The 19,500-nt window shown below is 37.6% G+C and overlaps 1 protein-coding gene across 3 annotated transcripts in view; it reads right to left on the bottom strand.

Moving 5' to 3' along the window:
* Positions 1 to 19,500, bottom strand: part of brf1b (BRF1 general transcription factor IIIB subunit b) — an 88,931-nt gene that overhangs the window by 39,065 nt on the left and 30,366 nt on the right. For all 3 annotated transcript variants that reach the window (XM_055185667.2, XM_055185668.2, XM_073855950.1), the window contains 2 exons: positions 17,242 to 17,337; positions 16,739 to 17,032 (listed from right to left, as the gene is read on the bottom strand). In XM_055185667.2, the coding sequence (XP_055041642.2) occupies positions 16,739 to 17,032; positions 17,242 to 17,337 (390 nt within the window). The remainder of the gene's footprint in view (positions 1 to 16,738; positions 17,033 to 17,241; positions 17,338 to 19,500) is intronic.

Genomic DNA, 19,500 nt, shown 5'->3' with positions numbered 1-19,500 from the left:
TGACTCCTCTTTGGTTTAGCCAACCGATCCATTTTTACGTTATTAAAACAGAATGGCAAGAAATTATATCACAGTTTCGCAAGTGCATTAAAAATCTACTTAAATAAGTGACGATTGTAGACACTTGCCTAGTTTAGGTCATCTTTTGGCGGACCACTGGGGGGGTTTGGTCCGCGGACCACACTTTGAGAATTACTGGTCTAAAACAAAACACTTGTGACTCCTGCACTAAGGGTTAAATACGTTATCCCCTTCATATTAGTCTACATGTGACAAACTAAAAAAATATTTATTGTCTAGTTTGATAGTCAGACAGTTAGTGATTTCACACATAACTTACGGGTAGCCTACTGGTGGTATACAGTGATATGTAGTTTGTTTTCACTCTGTTCCAAACGCCATGTTTTCATGACGACTGACCAGAAAAGACGCACGTGATGTCATGTTTACATGACTCCCGATTGTTAAAATAAGTCTCAAATTAACGATAAATCATACAATAAACTTGAACAACGGAGACACACGTATGCAACTACCCACTGAGATGCACAAAACTGCATGCGTCTTGCGGAAGAACATTGTAACCGGCGCTACTTCTCTCCGTTTAAGTCTATGGACGAGTCACCCAGGTACTGTACTACTCCGCAGCGCGTGGGTACCCGCCGGACTAAAATAATCTGAAAATAAACACTTATTATACGTGTACCATGGTGATTCATTATAAGACAAAAACACGGCTTGAAAGATTGATTCGTGATGTACTCGCTCATTATAAACATAACGTAAACATTTTGTAAGATTTGAACAAAAAAGTTGCATCACAACACTTTTAACTGATTCTCACTCTGCGTGTGTTTTGCGCTGAATGACGGACGGGCTAAGCGATGCAGGTACAGAGAAGTAGAAGAAGAGGATGACACCATTTGCTAGGCGGGGAGGATTTCATTTTCTACCTTATTATACATTTTAAACCACAAACTACGGAGAATATTTTGGACATTATTTAACCTGGTCAAAGACGAACGAACATTTTAGAATAATTACATTTCTTGCCCCAAGTTTTAGGGGTGCTGAGCTCCTTTTTAGGGGTGCTGAAGCACCCCTAAAAAGGGGCTAGCCTCGCCCATGTCCTGGAATAATGTTTCCTATTCAGGACTTGACATTAACTTTTTGAGCAACTTGTCCTTCGGACAAGTAAATTTGTGTTTCACTTGTCCATGCACAAAAGTCACTTGTCCGGGTAAAGATTTATAATATAATGTATTTTTTGTGTTTTGCTAATCAGTGGCAGAGCAAGGGATTTTTCATAGGGGTGGCCAGGCAGGGGCCAGCAGTTACTCTGATGGCACATAAAATCTCTATCATCCAACCTTAAAATACTTTTAAGTATAATTGGTGTGTTAATAAGAATAATGTATAACATACAATTGCTACAATACTTTCATTTTAATTAAAATGAATTGAGATTAACATACAATTTATAGTCATAATTCAACCTCATGTTTTTTTAAACTATTTAATCAAATAATCATAATCAAATCATTTAATCAAATCATTTGGCTGCTTCTTGGTACTCTTTCTTGAGGATGATGCTATATCTGCTGCCTTTCTCTTAATTTTTCCCACATTTCAATGATTGTAGAAAAGTGTCACCTTTAATAAATGGACTAATCCGATCACCCCTGTTATTAAGTGCGAAATAAACTGTTCCAAAACGTTCCGCTAGTCTGCGCAGTGTCGGAGAATAGAGCAGGTGAATGATAACGGGAAAGGAGATCGGCTGAATAGTGTAAATAGTTATAGTTTAAATAAGCAGGATTGATTCAAATCAAAGGAGGTTTTGTGGACTGTGCGTCTGCGTGCATTATACTAACCACACATCTATCCACATTTAAAAAAGTCAACGATTTGAATACTTTGAGTGAGACATACTTGTTCTAACCGGACAAACTAGCCTTCAACCAAACCCGGACTAGCAATTAAAGCAAAATAATAGAAGATTTTTCAATGATTGTCTGACATTAAAGCACTGAACATTACCATGTTTTAAAAAACAGAATATTAGAATAAATGTATCTAGATTATCTGTTATATAAATATAGGCGCGCTGAAAGAGAGATTCTCGTTATAAAACAGATTCTTAAACAAGATTTTAAGCCTATTATGTGTTTTACCGAACGTTAGAAGAGAAAAAATACGGACTTAAATCGGCTTTTTTGACACACAGTGAAGTCATTTATATTCACGCCGGAGCCTGAATAAACATCACTCTCCGCGACTCCCGCCCCTCTGTGTTCGGCGATCAGGTTTAATGCGCGCACAGCTTGTTTAGTAACAATAACAGTAACATGTAAACGTGTGTGTCGGCGTGCTGCGCTCTCTGTTCAATATTCCGCTCTGTGTTTGCGCTGCGCGTTCTGCTCAGTCGTTAACGGCACATAACGTGAAGTAACATTGATTGAAATTTAACTTGTCCAGTCGGACAACTAATTTTCTCTTACACTTGTCCTACAAAAAGTTCACTTGTCCCGGACAAGCGGACAAGCCTTAATGTCGAGCCCTGCTATTCTTTTTTTACAGTAAAAAAATACACTGAAACATACACTGCTGTGGACGTTGTTTACTTCATTAATGTGTTTTACTGTGTTAATGGAATAAGGATGCGAGTAGGATTCGGTATTCGGTTTTCGACAAATTTTAAACATTGGATTCGGTATTCAGCCGAACCCCCCCCCCCAAAAAAAATCTAAATTCGGTGCATCCCTACTTTAAACCCCCAAACACTGCATCCATCCTTTACAGAGGTAATCCACACAGCTCCAAGGGGTTAATAAAGGTCTTCTGCAGGTAATCGATGCAGTTTTGAAAGAAAAATATAAATATATAAACTTTATAAACTGTAATAACTAGCTTTCACTAATGAAGCCATCTAGTGTAGTGAGTGTTGGTTGCCATAGGTACCATGCGCAGTGGCTTTTGTGAATCAAGATGGTGTTGTTACCGGAAGCTAGTATAGCTTATAAAGTTGGATATATAAATATGGATATATTTCTTACAAAATTGCATCAACCTTTATTTGTGTGGATTACCTCTGTAATGCACTTTTTGGGGGTTTTAAGTCAGAAGTTGTTCCCTGATACCTGTTTTCTAACATTATAAAGCTTGGAAGAGCAAGGACATTTACTAAAATAACTCCAAATGTTCTTGTCCAAAAGACGATGGACATCTCGGATTGCTTGAGGGTGAGTAAATCATGGGGTAATTTTTTTGGCTGGAGTATCTCTTTTATTCTTAAATCAATGTCCTTAAAAAATGTAAGACATAAATAAACTCATCTTTGATGCTTCATGCTTGAATGTAACTTTACACCCTTTCCTCATTTAGTACACGTGAAACCATGAATATACTAATGAGTCCCCGCCTCTATTTTCTACTTTAAGGAGAAAATACTAAGCAATGGTGTTAAATTATTTTATTTACCTCCTAAGACCCGGCCTTTGGTTTGTCTTTTTTTCAGATTTCGTCCAGTTATTTAGGGCTTAGGAAGAACCAATAAATATAACCAAATATTTTTCTTTGAACATGAACAGTGTAATTGTCCACGTTTGTGTACAACAGGTTCCAATTACACAGAATAAAATATTATGGTGCAAACAACAACAAAAATATGACATCCAGGTCTTAGGAGGTTAATATTATTACATAATAAGAGTCTTTGAGATGTCCTCACTAATGTGTGTATAAAGTAACTTGTATAAAGTGTGTATTCTTGTCTTAGGGTCACGTACACGTATAGCTAAAGCATCTTTCACATCAGACTGCACACCTGTCTCAACGCATTAAAATTCTACACATGCAGTTAACTATAATTGTGGCAAGACTACAAAGAAGCCTCTTGCCTCCCGCTACCCTTCAGCATGTTTTGATCACATCAAACAGTTCCACCAATCTGCTTGAAAGGTTAAATGCTGCATTTGCCTGCAGAAACTGTGCTTTTTTGGTTTCTCGTGGCATGCGCCATTCAGCGAAGGTCCTTTAAACCCAGCTACACAGTTTACAATCTCCCTCTCTCCCCGAGCCATTGGTCTATCACTCTGAATTAGGTACAGTTGTATGAATGCATAGAGGTCATTAGATCAATACTTTACACATGCAGAGAGAAACTGCACAGCCCTTTGGAAACATAGAGGGGAAAAGAACCAGCTGGACCGTATGACAGCATCACCGGAGCTGGAGAGCTTAGTAAAGCAGCAATGCAGTATGGAAGGGCTTAGTTGCAAGCAGGCCAGTATAATAAATCTGCATGAGCTGCAGTGTTGATGATGATGATTTTTAATGGTCTTTAAAACAGGAGTTTTAAAAAAATTTAAATGAAAATTACTCCATTATTTACTCAGCCTCAAGCCACCCTTGATGTATATGATTATCTTTTTAGACAAAAGCACTATTCTGACTGGATCAGTTTTCCAAATGACCTTTGAGTTTCAACGTGTCCCCCAGGACATCTGTGATTTTATGTACCGATTCGGACAGAATTAAAATTCTCAGGCTATTCCAGAGATGTTTCATGCATTTGTGCGTTGCAGAAGATCACGTGCTCTGAATACGGGTGTTTAATGTTTGATATTTTGCTGTAATGTAAAATTTTTACAGAACATGTCATTTATGAATTTAATTTTAACAAATCAAAATAAGTCATACAAATCCTACTAAAGTGATGTTAGCCTACGTGTTTTATATAACTGGATGCATATAATAAACCCAAAGAAATGAAGAAATCATGATTAATAACAATTTATTATCTTTATTAATTAACATTACTATTCCGGAGTTAAACAAGTTTGAACTGAGTTTCTTACCTTATAACGTTACTGATATTACAGTGGCCACTCTTAACTCTTTCACCGCCATTGACGAGATATCTCGTCAATGAAGAGAAAACGCTTCCCCGCCAATGACGAGATTTTCCGTCTTTCCGCAATACCGCTATTATCCACAAGGTGGCGCCCTTCCGCAACTTTTTAAACCCGGAAGTATTGCCCTATGGCAATCGGCTGCATTTCCGTGTCTGTTTTAAAGATCGCTCTGAATGGGATCTCCATGAAAAGTCTTTTTGCTCAAAATGTGGTGCCCTTGCAGAAATCTACCCAGATTCAAAAGCTGATTACAAAAGAACCTCTTAAGGTAGGATGAAACGGGTTTTTTTTAAAGCAGAGGGTCTGTTCTTTCATTTGGTATATTGCACGTTTATATATTCAAAGAAGAACATTTTCTGGAAGGCACCAAACTCCCGTGAAAATCATGAAAAACACCGGCGCTGGAAACTTTTTTTTAAAACACTGGCGGCGAAAGAGTTAAAGGCGGAGTGCACAATTTCTGAAAAACACTCTGGAAAAATTTCTGGAAAAGGGAGTCGGGCCGACTACCAAAACACACTTGTAGCCAGTCAGCAGTAAGGGGCGTGTCTACTAACCAACATCGTTGCCTGGGTTGCGTATGTGTGGGGCGGGTCTATCAAAAGAAGGTCCAGATTCTATTGGGGTAGGGGCGTGTTTGTTTAGGTGATTTCAAATATCAACACTGGCTTTCAAACAATGTGCACTCCGCCTTTAACAGTGTTTGATATTCAGCTGCTCGTCTTGATTTAATTATTTTATGGGAAAAACATTCATATCTGAATGAATGGGACTCAAGAAATACAATATACGCGTGTTAGTAAGACCTTACGGCAAATCACATTGGCCAAAATACGAAATGAACCGCGTTTTCAAAAGATATTGCGGGCAAACACAGACATTTGCATCCGGACAGGATTACATTTCTCAGAGGACCTCTGAAAAACAGTAGGTAAATTGCTCTGGAATTCTTATGGAGGTCGTCAGAGAAAAACACAGACATGGCCGATTCGGACAGGATTAAAAACACAGAAGACCTCTGAGAAGCACGATTTTCTCAGAGGTCCCCCTGTAAAACGAATCCCGTCCAAATAGGGCTAAACACAATCTGCGTTGTATTAGAAAATGTCCTGGCTGTTCCAAGCTTTATAATGGTAGTAAATGGTGCTTCTGATTTGTAGCCAAAAAAAGTTATCCACATGGCTCCAGGGGGTAATAAAGATTTCTGAGGGCAACTGATGTGATTTTGTAAGAAAAATATCAATATTTACAACTTTACAAACTAAAATAACTAGCTTCCAGTAATGAACGATGTACGTTCATGAGAAAATCCCTTTAAAAGGAATTTAAGGGCTGCTCTCATGCTTGTGTCCGTCTGTGGCACTTTGTAACTGTTTTTATAGAAATTCTCATCGGACGCATGTGTGTTGTCGCAGTTATGCGTGTGAACAGATGTGAACTTCTGGTTTGTATTTATTTATCAGTCTGGCTAGTAGCTAAACTGATCTCTGAAACAAATACCCTGGCGATAATTTTTTTTTTTGGTTGCTCAAGACAAGGGGAGATGACCAGCATGAATAACAACTGTGCGGACAGGTTTGGCAGCCAGGCAAGAATTCAAAAACCTGTAGCTAACATTGTAAACATTCATTTTACACAGTAACGTTAGCCCAGTGTAGTTGATACGTGTCAGATATGATATGAAGATAATTTTCTTGTCTTGTTATCAGACATAAACTACTCTGAAAGGATTGTGCTTAGTCCACAAAAGCCGTTTATTTATGTTGTTGCTGCTGAAACCGTCTATATGTGAACATAATTCAGATGAACATCTATGACCACTTCAGTTTCTTACAGCATGAGTCCCATTTTTTCAAGATGGTGAATCAAGAAAAATCTAATTCAAATACTGTTCATGCGGTGCTCCGTCTCGCTGACATGCGTCCCGTGTGACCAGCTCCTTAGAGATCTGTGTAAGCTGACCACCTCGGTGCTCCACATACTGACTGTGTTTACACCTTTGGAATCCCACAACTGTATATCAATATTTACATTTTTTGCAATTATTATAGGTCTCTTGCCATTTTTATAGCGAGGAAAAGAAATACCAAAATATAACTGTGAAATGTGATGTCACAAGGCGCATTCAAAGTTATGCTTTGACAGATCAATGTGCCACTGTGTGTGTGCTATCTGCTTGTATACATGATTATTGCTATTTATCATAATAGTTTGCAAATTGTGCATGTTTACACTATTTACAACCTCTAGGCTTATTTATGTCCTGATAATTATGTGAGATATTGACAACTGTTGTCATGATAATCACATGACATACTACAAGCAAGCGCAACAACATACAACATAGACCGCAAACAAGTTTACAAATAAGAGATTTACTTACTAGTCCATCAACAAGATCGCCAGATCAGCATCTCTGTTGCATCCAGTGCTGTCTTTTAGCTCACGCTAACGAGTAAAAACCTGACCGAGTGGGACTCTTGTCCGGTTCCTAACGTGGTCAGATTCTCTTTTCCTTCTCTCTTCCGAACACGCTTTCTTAACTTTTAAATCGTTTAGCCTCACGTCTCAAATTCGCGCATGCAGTTGTTGTTATAGGCTTGATCGACTTCATGCGGCGCTGCAAGAACCGACAGCCGGATGACGTCAAAGTGCCATCTCAGATCATTCTCGCGGTACTTTGACGTCATCCGGCGGTCGGTTCTTGCAGTGCCGCACGAAGTCGAACAAGCCTAATGTGTGTGACGTCGTGATTCTCGCGAGATTTGTCAGGGGCGGTTCTCTCAAGCTTGCATTGCTGGTTTTGCTAGCGGCATCCTCCCCGAGCTTCGACAGGAGGATGATTCGCCCTACTATGACTTTGTTTACCACCGAAATAATTTTGAAGCTGTTATATTGAGGTAAAATAACTGCATAGTATGTCTTTAAAAACAGATGTTTAAAGCAAAGCATTTATTTACTTACCAGGCTACAGGTAAATCAGCTCTTTGCGCCTTCTAACGTCTCATAATTAGACCTCATTTATGTCCAAGAGACTCAATAATAATATTTTACATTCAATCCTTTAAAGGTGCAATTTGTAAGATATTTGCAGTAAAATCTACAAAAACCACTAGGCAAGTGTTATATATTTTGTCCAGCTGATTACTATCAATATCTGTAATGTTTTCTACTACTTGTAAATCGTGAGAAAATTTCCATTCAAAACATTGACACGGGGCAGTGCAGTCTCCTGTCAATGACGTTAATATCCATGTGACCCTTTGTCACCGCCTTTACTGACGTAACCCACATGAGAACACTGGTCGAGCTCGAAAAAATGGAGCACAAATTTAGTGAAAATAAACGTATATTTTCACTTTTTAAGCATTTTAATTGCATTTCTAGCAAGAAATTAGTATTGTAGTTTTCAAATATGTGATGAGTTATCACAAAGGCGCTCTCTGTTTTTATTTCAAACACGCTGCCTTTGAAGTGCGTCGGAAAGCCTTTCTCTGAGCGGCCTTCAGGCCTCCGAGTCTGAAGTCATGTCCTCATGAGGCAGCGAGGCCACAAGTCCTCACAGTCCTCACTGCCTTGAGTTTTCGGACACAGCCAGTGTTGTGGACAAATGCGGAACTATGCGCTTGCTTATGGACTTATGGATATCTCTGTACCGTCTGCCGCTGGTTGTGTCAGCTCCTGTAAGCGTACGGGCCAACCAAACGACCCAAGAAGAGTTTGGAACAAAACGAGGGAGGATCAATTTGGTGTTGCATTATCTGGATAGAGAGAGCTTCACGACAACATTTAACTAGACCGAGATTCTGATCCTGCTTGTGTTTTACGCGATGGGTGAGTTGTTTTGATTCGTAACCCTTCAAAAAACGTATGCTATTATATTGATGACAACATTACTGTAATCAGCGCGTCTTCCCGCGGACGATATGCACATCAAAGGTATTGTGAGATTCTGATCCTGCTTGTGTTTTACGCGATGGGTGAGTTGTTTTGATTCGTAACCCTTCAAAAAACGTATGCTATTATATTGATCACAACATTAGTGTGTAGACTGTAATCAGCGCGTCTTCCCGCGGACGATATGCACATCAAAAGGTATTGTACAGCAATATAAATGGTCATTTTAAGACAATTCACAATAAGATTTGTACTGTCAATACATTATGTGAAAAATCATTGTAAGTTGAAAACTTAATTCTGAGCTGTGTTTACCATCGAATTTGGACTAATACTGTAATATCAATATGACTAACAATTTACATCACATATAAACTTACATAATGAAATAAACGATGTCATCAAACGCAACATTTATAAGACTTGATTACCTCATCCATTAACGTGATTTCTCGTTCTCGTCTGATTGATGGCTAAAGTTAAAGACTACAAATCCCATAATTCCACGCTGCTTCAGAGCGTCAGTAAACAACATCATTGTTTTTGTTTGATCTGGCGCCATCTTTCGGCACATAAATACTAATTGTATCTTTAATCTTTCATATTTAAAAGCGTTTTTGTGCTGCTGCGCATTCATGTATGTGCACCCGCGTTGTCGTCCCGTTTATAGGCACATAATTACTGCGCTCTTTAAATAACCAAAAAAGTATTGCGTTTTTTGTTGGTCAATGGCGTAGTCTATTTTAGTTGCCTCAAAATAGCAACGCGCCAACAATGCGCCTGAACACACCTCGTTTTCAGACCAGAATGTCCATGGGCGCAAAAGGGGGCGCAATGCATTTGCTATTTAAACAACGTGGCGCTAAACGTGAAAATTATAATTGCGCAGGGTTGAAAATAGCAAAAGACACTTGCGTCGCGCATTGCGCCGGGCGTATGATAGAGCCCTAAGTCTTTTAAAAATAGAGAACATGTGTTGTACATGCAGAAAAAATAAGAGGTTGAGAGTTCAACTTTCTAAGAATCAAGATTTTTAGCCTTGCAAATTCAAAATAGCATCAAAATGGCCTGGTTTCGAAAAATCCGGGCACACGAGAGTCGCTATGGTCTCTCTTTTGAGGAAAGTTCTTCTCCCTTCTCAGTCACAGACATGTTGGCTAATGCCTGCCATTTGAAATGGCAAAGTTCAACAAAGGTTCATAAAACCACAGCCAAAAAAGTAAATAAATCATGAAAGCTCCAGGGAAAATCTTTCCCGTATATTCATCTTTTCATCCACACACACACACACACACACACACACACACACACACACACACACACACACACACACACACACACACACACACACACACACACAGTCAATCTGAAATGCATTACTCCAAGATCTGGTGGCGAGCTCTGTCTGGGATTGGAATATATTATATTGTAAAAAACAAAATTGGTAATAGACCTGCAGACCCTTCTATCATCATCAGATAAAATTCATATTTCAGGGCACTCAGTGCTCTGGAAAATATATATTGATTAAATAAGCGGGACTCATTCAAGGCTTTTTGAGGGAGATTTCTGGGCCAAAACTGGTGTGCCAGTGGGAAGTGAAACTGTGTGAAACAGATGCTATTCAGGGAAAGGAGGCTGCGGATTCGGCCAGACGCTTTCTTCGCTGCAGTGAAAGTGAGAGAGTGAATCTCAAGAGTCCCTAGAGATCGAAGAGACAGACAGTCTGAAAGAGTGAGACTCTCCAATACTGACAGCCTGTCAGAGAGTGGAAGGCATCTGCCAGACCTCACACTACACACACACACACACACACACACACACCACACACACTGTCTTGGTCACTCATTTTCTACCTCTCACTGTCTGTCACGTCTGCCCCATGTGTTCCCTATTTAGAGTACACAGAGTTTATTCAGATCTGCTAAACTGAAAAATGCCCATTTATTATTACATTTACAACTTCCCTATTTACTTTGTGTTTTAGGATATAATACTTCCTACATATAAAACCCATGCATCCTATATACAATACCCATACTATTCATCCTATATAATAATTTCTATAATACCCATACGTCCTATTAACAATACCCATACTACTCATCCTATATAATACTTCCTATATATAATAGCCATCATCCTATATACAATACACATACTATCCATCCTATATAATCTACCTTATATATAATATCTATGTTTCCTATATACAATACTTATACTATCAATCCTATATAATAAATCTTATTATATATAATACAAATGCCTACTATGAATAATACCCATACTTTCCATCCTATATAATCCATCCTATATATAATACGCATGGTTCCTATGAATAATACCCATACTATCCATCCTATATAATCCATCCTATAATACTCATGCTTCCTATATATAATACTCATACTATACACCCTATATATAATACCCATGCGTTCTGTATGCAATACCCATACTATTAATCTTATGTAATACATTCTATATATAATACCCATACATCATAACAATACCAATACTATTTGTCCTATATAATACTTCCTACATATAATACCCTTCCTATGTACAATACACATACTATCAATCCTATATAATCTATCCTATATATAATACCTATGCTTCCTATATATAATAATCATACTATCCATCTTATATAATCAATGCTATGTATAATACCCATACTATCCATCCTATATAATTTATCCTATAATACCCATGCTTCCTATGTATAATACTCATACTATCCATCCTATATATAATACCCATGCGCCCTATATGCAATACCCATACAATTCATCCTATATAATACTTTTTATATATTATACCCACCCATACATCCTATGTACAATACACATACTATCCATCCTATATAATATACCCTATATATAATACCTATGCTTCCTATGTATAATACACATACATACTGCATCCTATATAATCAATCTTATGTATAATACCCATGCTATCCATCCTATATAATCCATCCTATACTACCCATGCTTTCTATGTATAATACTCATACTATCCATCCTATATATAACACCCATGCGCCCTATATGCAATACCCATACAATTCATCCTATTTAATACTTTTTATATATTATACCCATATATCCTATGTACAAAACACATACTATCCATCCTATATAATCTACCCTATATATAATACCTATGCTTCCTATGTATAATTCACATACTATCCATCCTATATAATCAACCCTATGTATAATACCCATGCTATCCATCCTATATAATCTATCCTATAATACCCATGCTTTCTATGTATAATACTCATACTATCCATCCTATATATAATACCCATGCGCCCTATATGCAATACCCATACAATTCATCCTATTTAATACTTTTTATATATTATACCCATACATCCTATGTACAATACACATACTATCCATTCTATATAATCTACCCTATATATAATACATATGCTTCCTATGTATAATTCGCATCAAAAGGTTCAATTCCAGAGAGCACACATGATGATAAAATGTATACATATTAAGTTGCTCTGGATGAAATCATCGGCCAAATGCATAGTTTGCCAGACTCAAACTTGGGTTCCCCTGACCCAACAGTGCTATATTGTGCCATATATTTAACAAAAACCAAGCTGAAACCAGCACATTCTTTTCATAATTGTAATAAATAAAAACTTCCAGCTAAATACAATAAATACTCTTCTTTCACACACAAACATTTATATACACAACCACCCAACATTCAGTGTGACCAACAGCCTTCAAATTCTGTTGTGTATTGTGCTAAGATTTATCCGCGCTGGAAACCCATAAAGCAGCGACTCTAAGAGGCTTTGACTCCTGCAGAATCATCAACAAGGACAATGACGGTGAGAGAAACATATCAGTAAACTGGCACTGCAGGAATAGACCATGGAAAGCCGCCCAGAGAGCAGATCACAGCCTGGACTGCTTTAAAATAAAACGGCTCCGGTCTGATAGACTAGACTGGCCTGGGGCACAAATGCTGTGTCCAGATAAACTCACCGCTGATAATTCCAGTCAATCAGAGCTGCTGAAAAAACTTAGGTCACTGGGTCACCATAGGTCAGGGTTAAAGGGTAAAAGGGAATGGCATGGGGTCAGCTCATGAGCAGGTGCTGAGGTCAGTAATGTGCAAGATATTCTGTTGAATCCTGTGATATTTTTTCTGTGCTCCCAAATGCATATTCAATGGATATCAGTAATCTCTGATTTAAATGCTTAAGTAAATAAAGTGATCTGTAGCAGACACATCAGTCAATGTGTTCTGGCAAGATGATGGTTCTTAATGGGTTTAACTGATTGTCATCAATAGTACGTGGATCGATACGGCTTAACCACATGCCTGTTGGGTATTGGTGTACAGTGAATAAGTAATATGATAATGAAGGTCTGCTAAGTGTACTATTTATGTCAACTAATAAAGGGAGCAATGTATACAAGATACACTGACATATAGATAGATTTATAGAGGAAAGCCCTATGCTTTTTCAGCTTAAATCGTGTGCTTTCTATAACCCATCTAAGAACAAGATACTAAACACCACACAGAAAAAGCATCTCATTGCATCTGTGACTTTTTTCCTGTTGTTCAACATGAAGCCGACAGATAAGAGCAGCTCTTATTAAATGTCTTAAAAGGATTTCACAGAGAGCTAAGTGCTTATGTCTTGCAGACCCTCCAGTGGAGCATGACTTTGGCAATAACAAATGGATATAGCTTTCCTAAAGATTAAATATTCTCCATTCTTCATATGGTCATCCATCTTATCGCATAGAAAAAAATGGCTAGATATACTCTGCTAGATTTTTGTTCATGCTTAAAAGCACAACAATGTTATTTTATTTAGTGTGTATATAGACCATAAAACATATTTGACAGATATAAGAACTGCAAATATTTTACAAATCCTAAAATTAATCTTTATCAAGATTGTCAGTAAAACAATTATACTGTTAACAATAGGACAAACTGTTATATTGAAGAGACCTATATTGAAATAAAAATAATAAAGTTTTGTCTATGTAGTGTTTGAATAAAGACCTCAGGAAACAGATGTGCACATGGCTTAAATTTACTGAGTATCCAAGGCACTTAATCTACGAGCTCTCCAGAGGGACTGTCTGTGTAAAAATAAAGTGGCATGGCTTTGTGATTAAATCGCCATGACTAACAAACAAAATATTGTAGGTTCGAATCCCATAAAGGATTTTTCATGTCCAAAAAGCACTGTTTTTATTAGGGGTGGCATGGTTCATGAAAAAAATCAGAACCGTTCGGTTCGCTTGTCTCGGTTCGGAGCGCGTGTGTGTCGTACGGTTCAACGGTTCATGGCATGCGCAATGTATGTAGCCTCGTGCCCTGTATGTGACCTCAGATAGCGTGTTCCCCTTTCGCGAATAGCGCGGAAGAAGAGGTGACTGGTGTGGAGAGTGAGTGCTGCCGGTCATGTTACGTGTAGAAATGGCAAGAGGGAGAGAAAAAAAAAGTCTGCCCGCAGTTGGAGGATGCGCCAGCGTCGTATAAGTTTGGTGTGTGGAAACATTTTTTATTTCATGTTACCAATGATGACAGCGGAAATAAAACAATAGATACAGCCACACGCGACAGCCTTCTCTCCGACTATTTATCTAATCTGAGGTAATGAACACTGTTTTACGTCTTTTCGTATTCAGCGCTATTTTTAGCCTTTCGTTGATAAAACGAAAGCGGCTGATTTCCGCGCAGTTTCATTTTGCTAGCGTGGGAAAGTTGCGCGATCTTATTTCATAAACTGCCCCTTAAAGTAATCAGGACAGAAATGGTCAAAAGTGGACAAAAGAGACGGATTTAAATATTACAGATGTAAACGTTATGTTTCTCTCTCGTTCACATATTCTCTCTGCAGTATTTATGCAGCCTCTCAGTGATAAATCTTAAAGCTACACTGACGTTGGCATTTTGATAAAGGCAAGTTATCTTTGTGTGCTAAAAATGCACACAAAGTTCATGTAGATGGCAATACACATTCTCTTTTTTGCCAAATAAATGAAAAGCATGTTGAAATCATCAATGTCTTCCCTCTCGCTGTGTCAAAATCTCGCCTGGCTTTCCTCAGAGATGTTCCCAATAATGTGCTTAAAGTCAAATTCAGTTTGTGCATGATTACATGATATAACTTTTTTTAATACTGTATTCTAAATTATGGATAATTAATACATTAATAAGATAATACATTTCTGGAGTGTTAAAAAAATAACAACAAGAACCGTACTGAACCGAGAACCGTGACCATAGAACCGTGATACGAACCGAACCGAGGGTTTTGTGAACCGTGCCACCCCTAGTTTTTATGTGTGTACCTTTAAATGCAAATGAGCTACAGCTCCTCACTCCCTTACCAACAGCTGTGTGCGCTTTTGGTTAAAAATAGATCTGAATTGTCTAAGACAATAATAGCCGCATTAGCACAAAAATGTGCTAACAAACACATTTAGAAAAGCTTTTGGGTAAAATACACCCCCTCAGACATGATTTTTCAAATCAATGTGCCTTATTTTGATTGGTTGATCAGCATTTCATTCATTGGTTTGAACCATAAAACATGTGATGTCTATTCCAGTTATTCCAGTTGATGCAGGGTATGAAGGGGTTAACCAGTCAGACTTTGTTTTTGTGACATCACATTAACACGAAACTAAAAATAGCAAATCTAATGAGACTAATGAGATTACAAAAGAAGGAGAGGGTGGACACTGCCAACACATATTTATATCCAAACACCTTGTAAAAGTGGATTTTGCATAATATTTTCCCTCTTTAATGTGCTGTTTGTAGGGCACAAACAGACTACTATTATAATAATGGTCTACAATAGCTGGCATAAAAATGTATTTGTTTATTTATTATTATGAATAATACATTTACCTCAATAAACACCTGTGATGAAATCACTGTATCTCACAGCCTTTCAAAGTGCTATATACCATAGTAGCAAATATGTGCAAATGAACAGATGCAAATGGTTGATTCTCGCAAAATTAGACTTATGATGTGTCATAAAACATTTTGATTAAAAAAGTATAAATAAGAAGCATTACAAACATCTTTTCATGTACTATTTCAAATGACATCATACAAACCAACTTTGTTTTTTTTTGTTTTTTCACATTTCATGGGAAAATTTTCATTACCGCAACGTGTCCATGACTGGATTTGGGTTCTTTGACATGAAAATATTCATAATTAAAAAATCTTGAAATGTTATACTATAAACATTTACAGTAAAGAAACATGTGGTATTTGGTGATCATTGGTATATGTAGAGACAATAATAAGGAATATAAATGTGTCCAAGACCAATTTTCTCATGCTCCACAACAATTTTCAATCATTGTTTAAGCCCTCAAGGAACTAACATTTTAAAAAAAATTGTTGGAAGGGACATAATTGACTGTGACACACAAGATGGCTACCAGGTAAGCAGTTCATATTTTTTCTCTCCAGATAAAAGTTGAAATTTGACAACTTTTTAGTTCTCATTACCGAAACATGACTTTGTAAATGCATATATTTAATGTAATATCATGTTGCGGTAATTATCATTTTTGATGATCTAAAAACTTTAAATAATTCTATAGGAAATATTTTTTTAATCTTCTAAAAATAATGGTTATAGTAAGTTCAGACGTTAATCTTATATGTGCAAAAAAAATGGTTTCAAGGGCTAAAAAATCTGATGCTGGACACCTTCTAATAAGTCTGGATTTTGTGAGAATCACCCAAATGTAAGTAATTTACCAATATGTAACCTAGCACCTGGATTTTATGAATTAAAGCATCATGACCAGATAAAGAGGTAATGCTGTATCAGTGTTTAAGTGGCTACACAGCATGAGGTAATGCAGAAGAATCTCACTCACCATTTGCTGTGTCCTCTGTAATGCATTCACGTATAGTATCTGTTAGACCCAGACTTGCTGCACTGGGCAAAGGGCCAAGGAGGACCTTCAGGGGTACATGAGGGGAACGGCCGGAGAGCTGCTCTGTTTCCTTACTCCCCTCCTGCGCCTCTGTCTCGCCCTGTTGGCCTTGCTTTAGCTCAGGCAACACCTGACTAATAAACTCCTGGTTGAGGTGTTCGGCTGCAGCCTCCAGTTCTTCATCCTCTGGGTCTTCATCCCCGGCCAGCTCGGAGGCCAGAGAAACACAGTCATCTGAAAGGTTGTTAAGAGATTTCTGTTGGTACATAAAGTGCTTGCTTTACAGTATACAATGGGCGAATGTGCCAACGCGTATCTGCATAAAACCTGCAAAATAATCCCCACTAAGAGAAGAACAAATATCATAAGTGCATTATACTCAGAGGAAGTGTGGAACGTCTGGGAAAACTAAATAAACATGCAGAGCACTTGATTTGATCTACCTTCTCTTGCGTAGGAGGCATAAATCCCTCTCAGTTTGGTTCTGCAGTTCATTGCCAGCTGTGTCTCAATCTCATCCCGGTATGAGTTGATCTGTCCTGCATACGAGAATACACAGACATAAAGATATATGAGATGACTCCAAATGACAGTTCGTTCTTTTTCTCGGACAGAAAGTCAGCATGAAACATAAAAGGTTTATCAGGGTTGAGTGTGTTCATGATTCAGTTTTTTACAGTATGCTAATGGGAAGCAAAGTTATGATACTGTATACAGGCCTAACATATGACAGTGTTGGGGCGTAACTGACTAATGGTAGCCATGCTATAACGTCATTTTTTTAGTAGTGTAACATTAGTTCGGCTGTAAAAAAAAATAGTGAAAGTGAAATTGTGAAAGTTTTCACAACAGTATAGCTTTTAAATAAAGGAGCAGCGGTGTTTTTGCATCACATTGTATTGTACACAGCCTAGTCAAAATATTATCAAATAATTACAGAAAAAGTGTGATTTGTTCAGTCGAGAAGAAATTATGTTTTCTGAGGAAAACATTCCAGGATTTTTCTCATTTTAATGGATTTAATGGACCCCAATACTTAACAGTTTTCATGCAGTTTAAAATTGCAGTTTTAAAGGACTCTAAATGATCCCAAATGAGGCATAAGAGTCTAGCGAAACAATTGTCATTTTTGACAAGAAAAATGAAAATATGCACTTTTAAACCACAACTTCTCGTCTATCTCGGGTCATGTGACGCGCCAGCGCAACCTCACGCAATACGTCATCACGTCAAGAGGTCACGGAGGACGTATGCGAAACTACGCCCCAGTGTTTACTAGGGCTGTGTATCGCCATCAATTTCCCGATACGATACGTATCCTGATACAAAGGACCCGATACGATGCGCATCACGATACAAGACTATTTTGAATTACATTTTTGTTCAGAATTTAGTAACATTATTATTATTATTATAATTATCTGTTTATTGTACATTGAATAAGCAGTGTTGTAACAGTTGTGTTTTTGCCATTTATTTATTAGCCTTTGGGGTAACTCATAGAAATACTTATGTTTTTTTAAAAAGCAGTTTTACTGATAGTGTCTTAGCCTACTCTGGGCATTTGTCTCTCATTTAAGTATTATATATCTATGAATATATCTATAAACATGCAGTCCGAGTTAATACTATTTAATAGAAATCAGATTATTAATGTGACAGAGAGAGAGAGAGAGAGAGAGAGAGAGAACGTGAGCGCAAGTTATGCAGACACGTGCGCCAGCGAGCCGAGACAGACGCGCAAAATGAAAGTATACCCCGCTATCTTTTACTCTACCTACTCCGCGGGACACATGCGTCCTTTCCATATGGATCACATATCAACAGCGATTCGTCACGTTACTTTCAAAAGTGCATTCGAATCGATACGGAAGGTGCTGTATCGATGCGCGTATCGTCAGGCGTCCATGACGATGTATCATCGTATCGATATTTTGAACACAGCACTAGTGTTTACAAGTGTGGAGAAAGAGAAACGTTCTGACGTTGTTGTATGTCGAATGATTCTTATTTATGTCTTTGTGTCAGTTTATTGTTTAAAATGGTCCGCAAATGTGCGTTTCATATATGTAACACGTAACTTTTCCACGTCATTACGCAATTACGTGAGGTCTCGCTGGAGCGTCACATGACCGGAGATAGACTAGAAGTTGTGGTTTAAAAGTGCATATTTTTTATTTTTCATAAATAGATAAGACCCTTATGCCTCATTTGGGATCATTTAGAGTCATTTGAAACTCCGTTGAAACTGCAATTTTAAACTGCATTAAAACTGTTACGTGTTGGTGTCCATTAACGTCCATTAAAATGAGAAAAATCCTGGAATGTTTTCCTCAAAGAACATAATTTCTTCTCGACTGAACAAAAAAGACATCAACATTTTGGATGACATGGTGGTGAGTAAAATATGTGGATTTTTTTTAAGAAAATAGACTAATCCTTTAAGATTTTTATTTTGTATTTTTATTCCTGTATTTTGTAATATTTATATTTTAATAATTTTAATTGCATTTTAGCATCTTTATCCCAACAAAGATTTAATTTTACCACTATAAACTGTACTCACTTTACGAATCACCATAAATTACAAGAAGATTGGACTGTAGCTTGTCAAGATGCAGTTTTAAAGCAGCTTTTCCAACACTGCATACAAAGGCCATTCAGTAAATCTGTTGCTGCCAGTAAATTGGCTGCTCCTGACC

The sequence above is a fragment of the Misgurnus anguillicaudatus genome, chromosome 18 (assembly GCF_027580225.2).
Source record: "Misgurnus anguillicaudatus chromosome 18, ASM2758022v2, whole genome shotgun sequence".
Lineage (NCBI taxonomy): Eukaryota > Metazoa > Chordata > Actinopteri > Cypriniformes > Cobitidae > Misgurnus > Misgurnus anguillicaudatus.
This window is presented reverse-complemented; position numbering and strand designations above follow the sequence as displayed.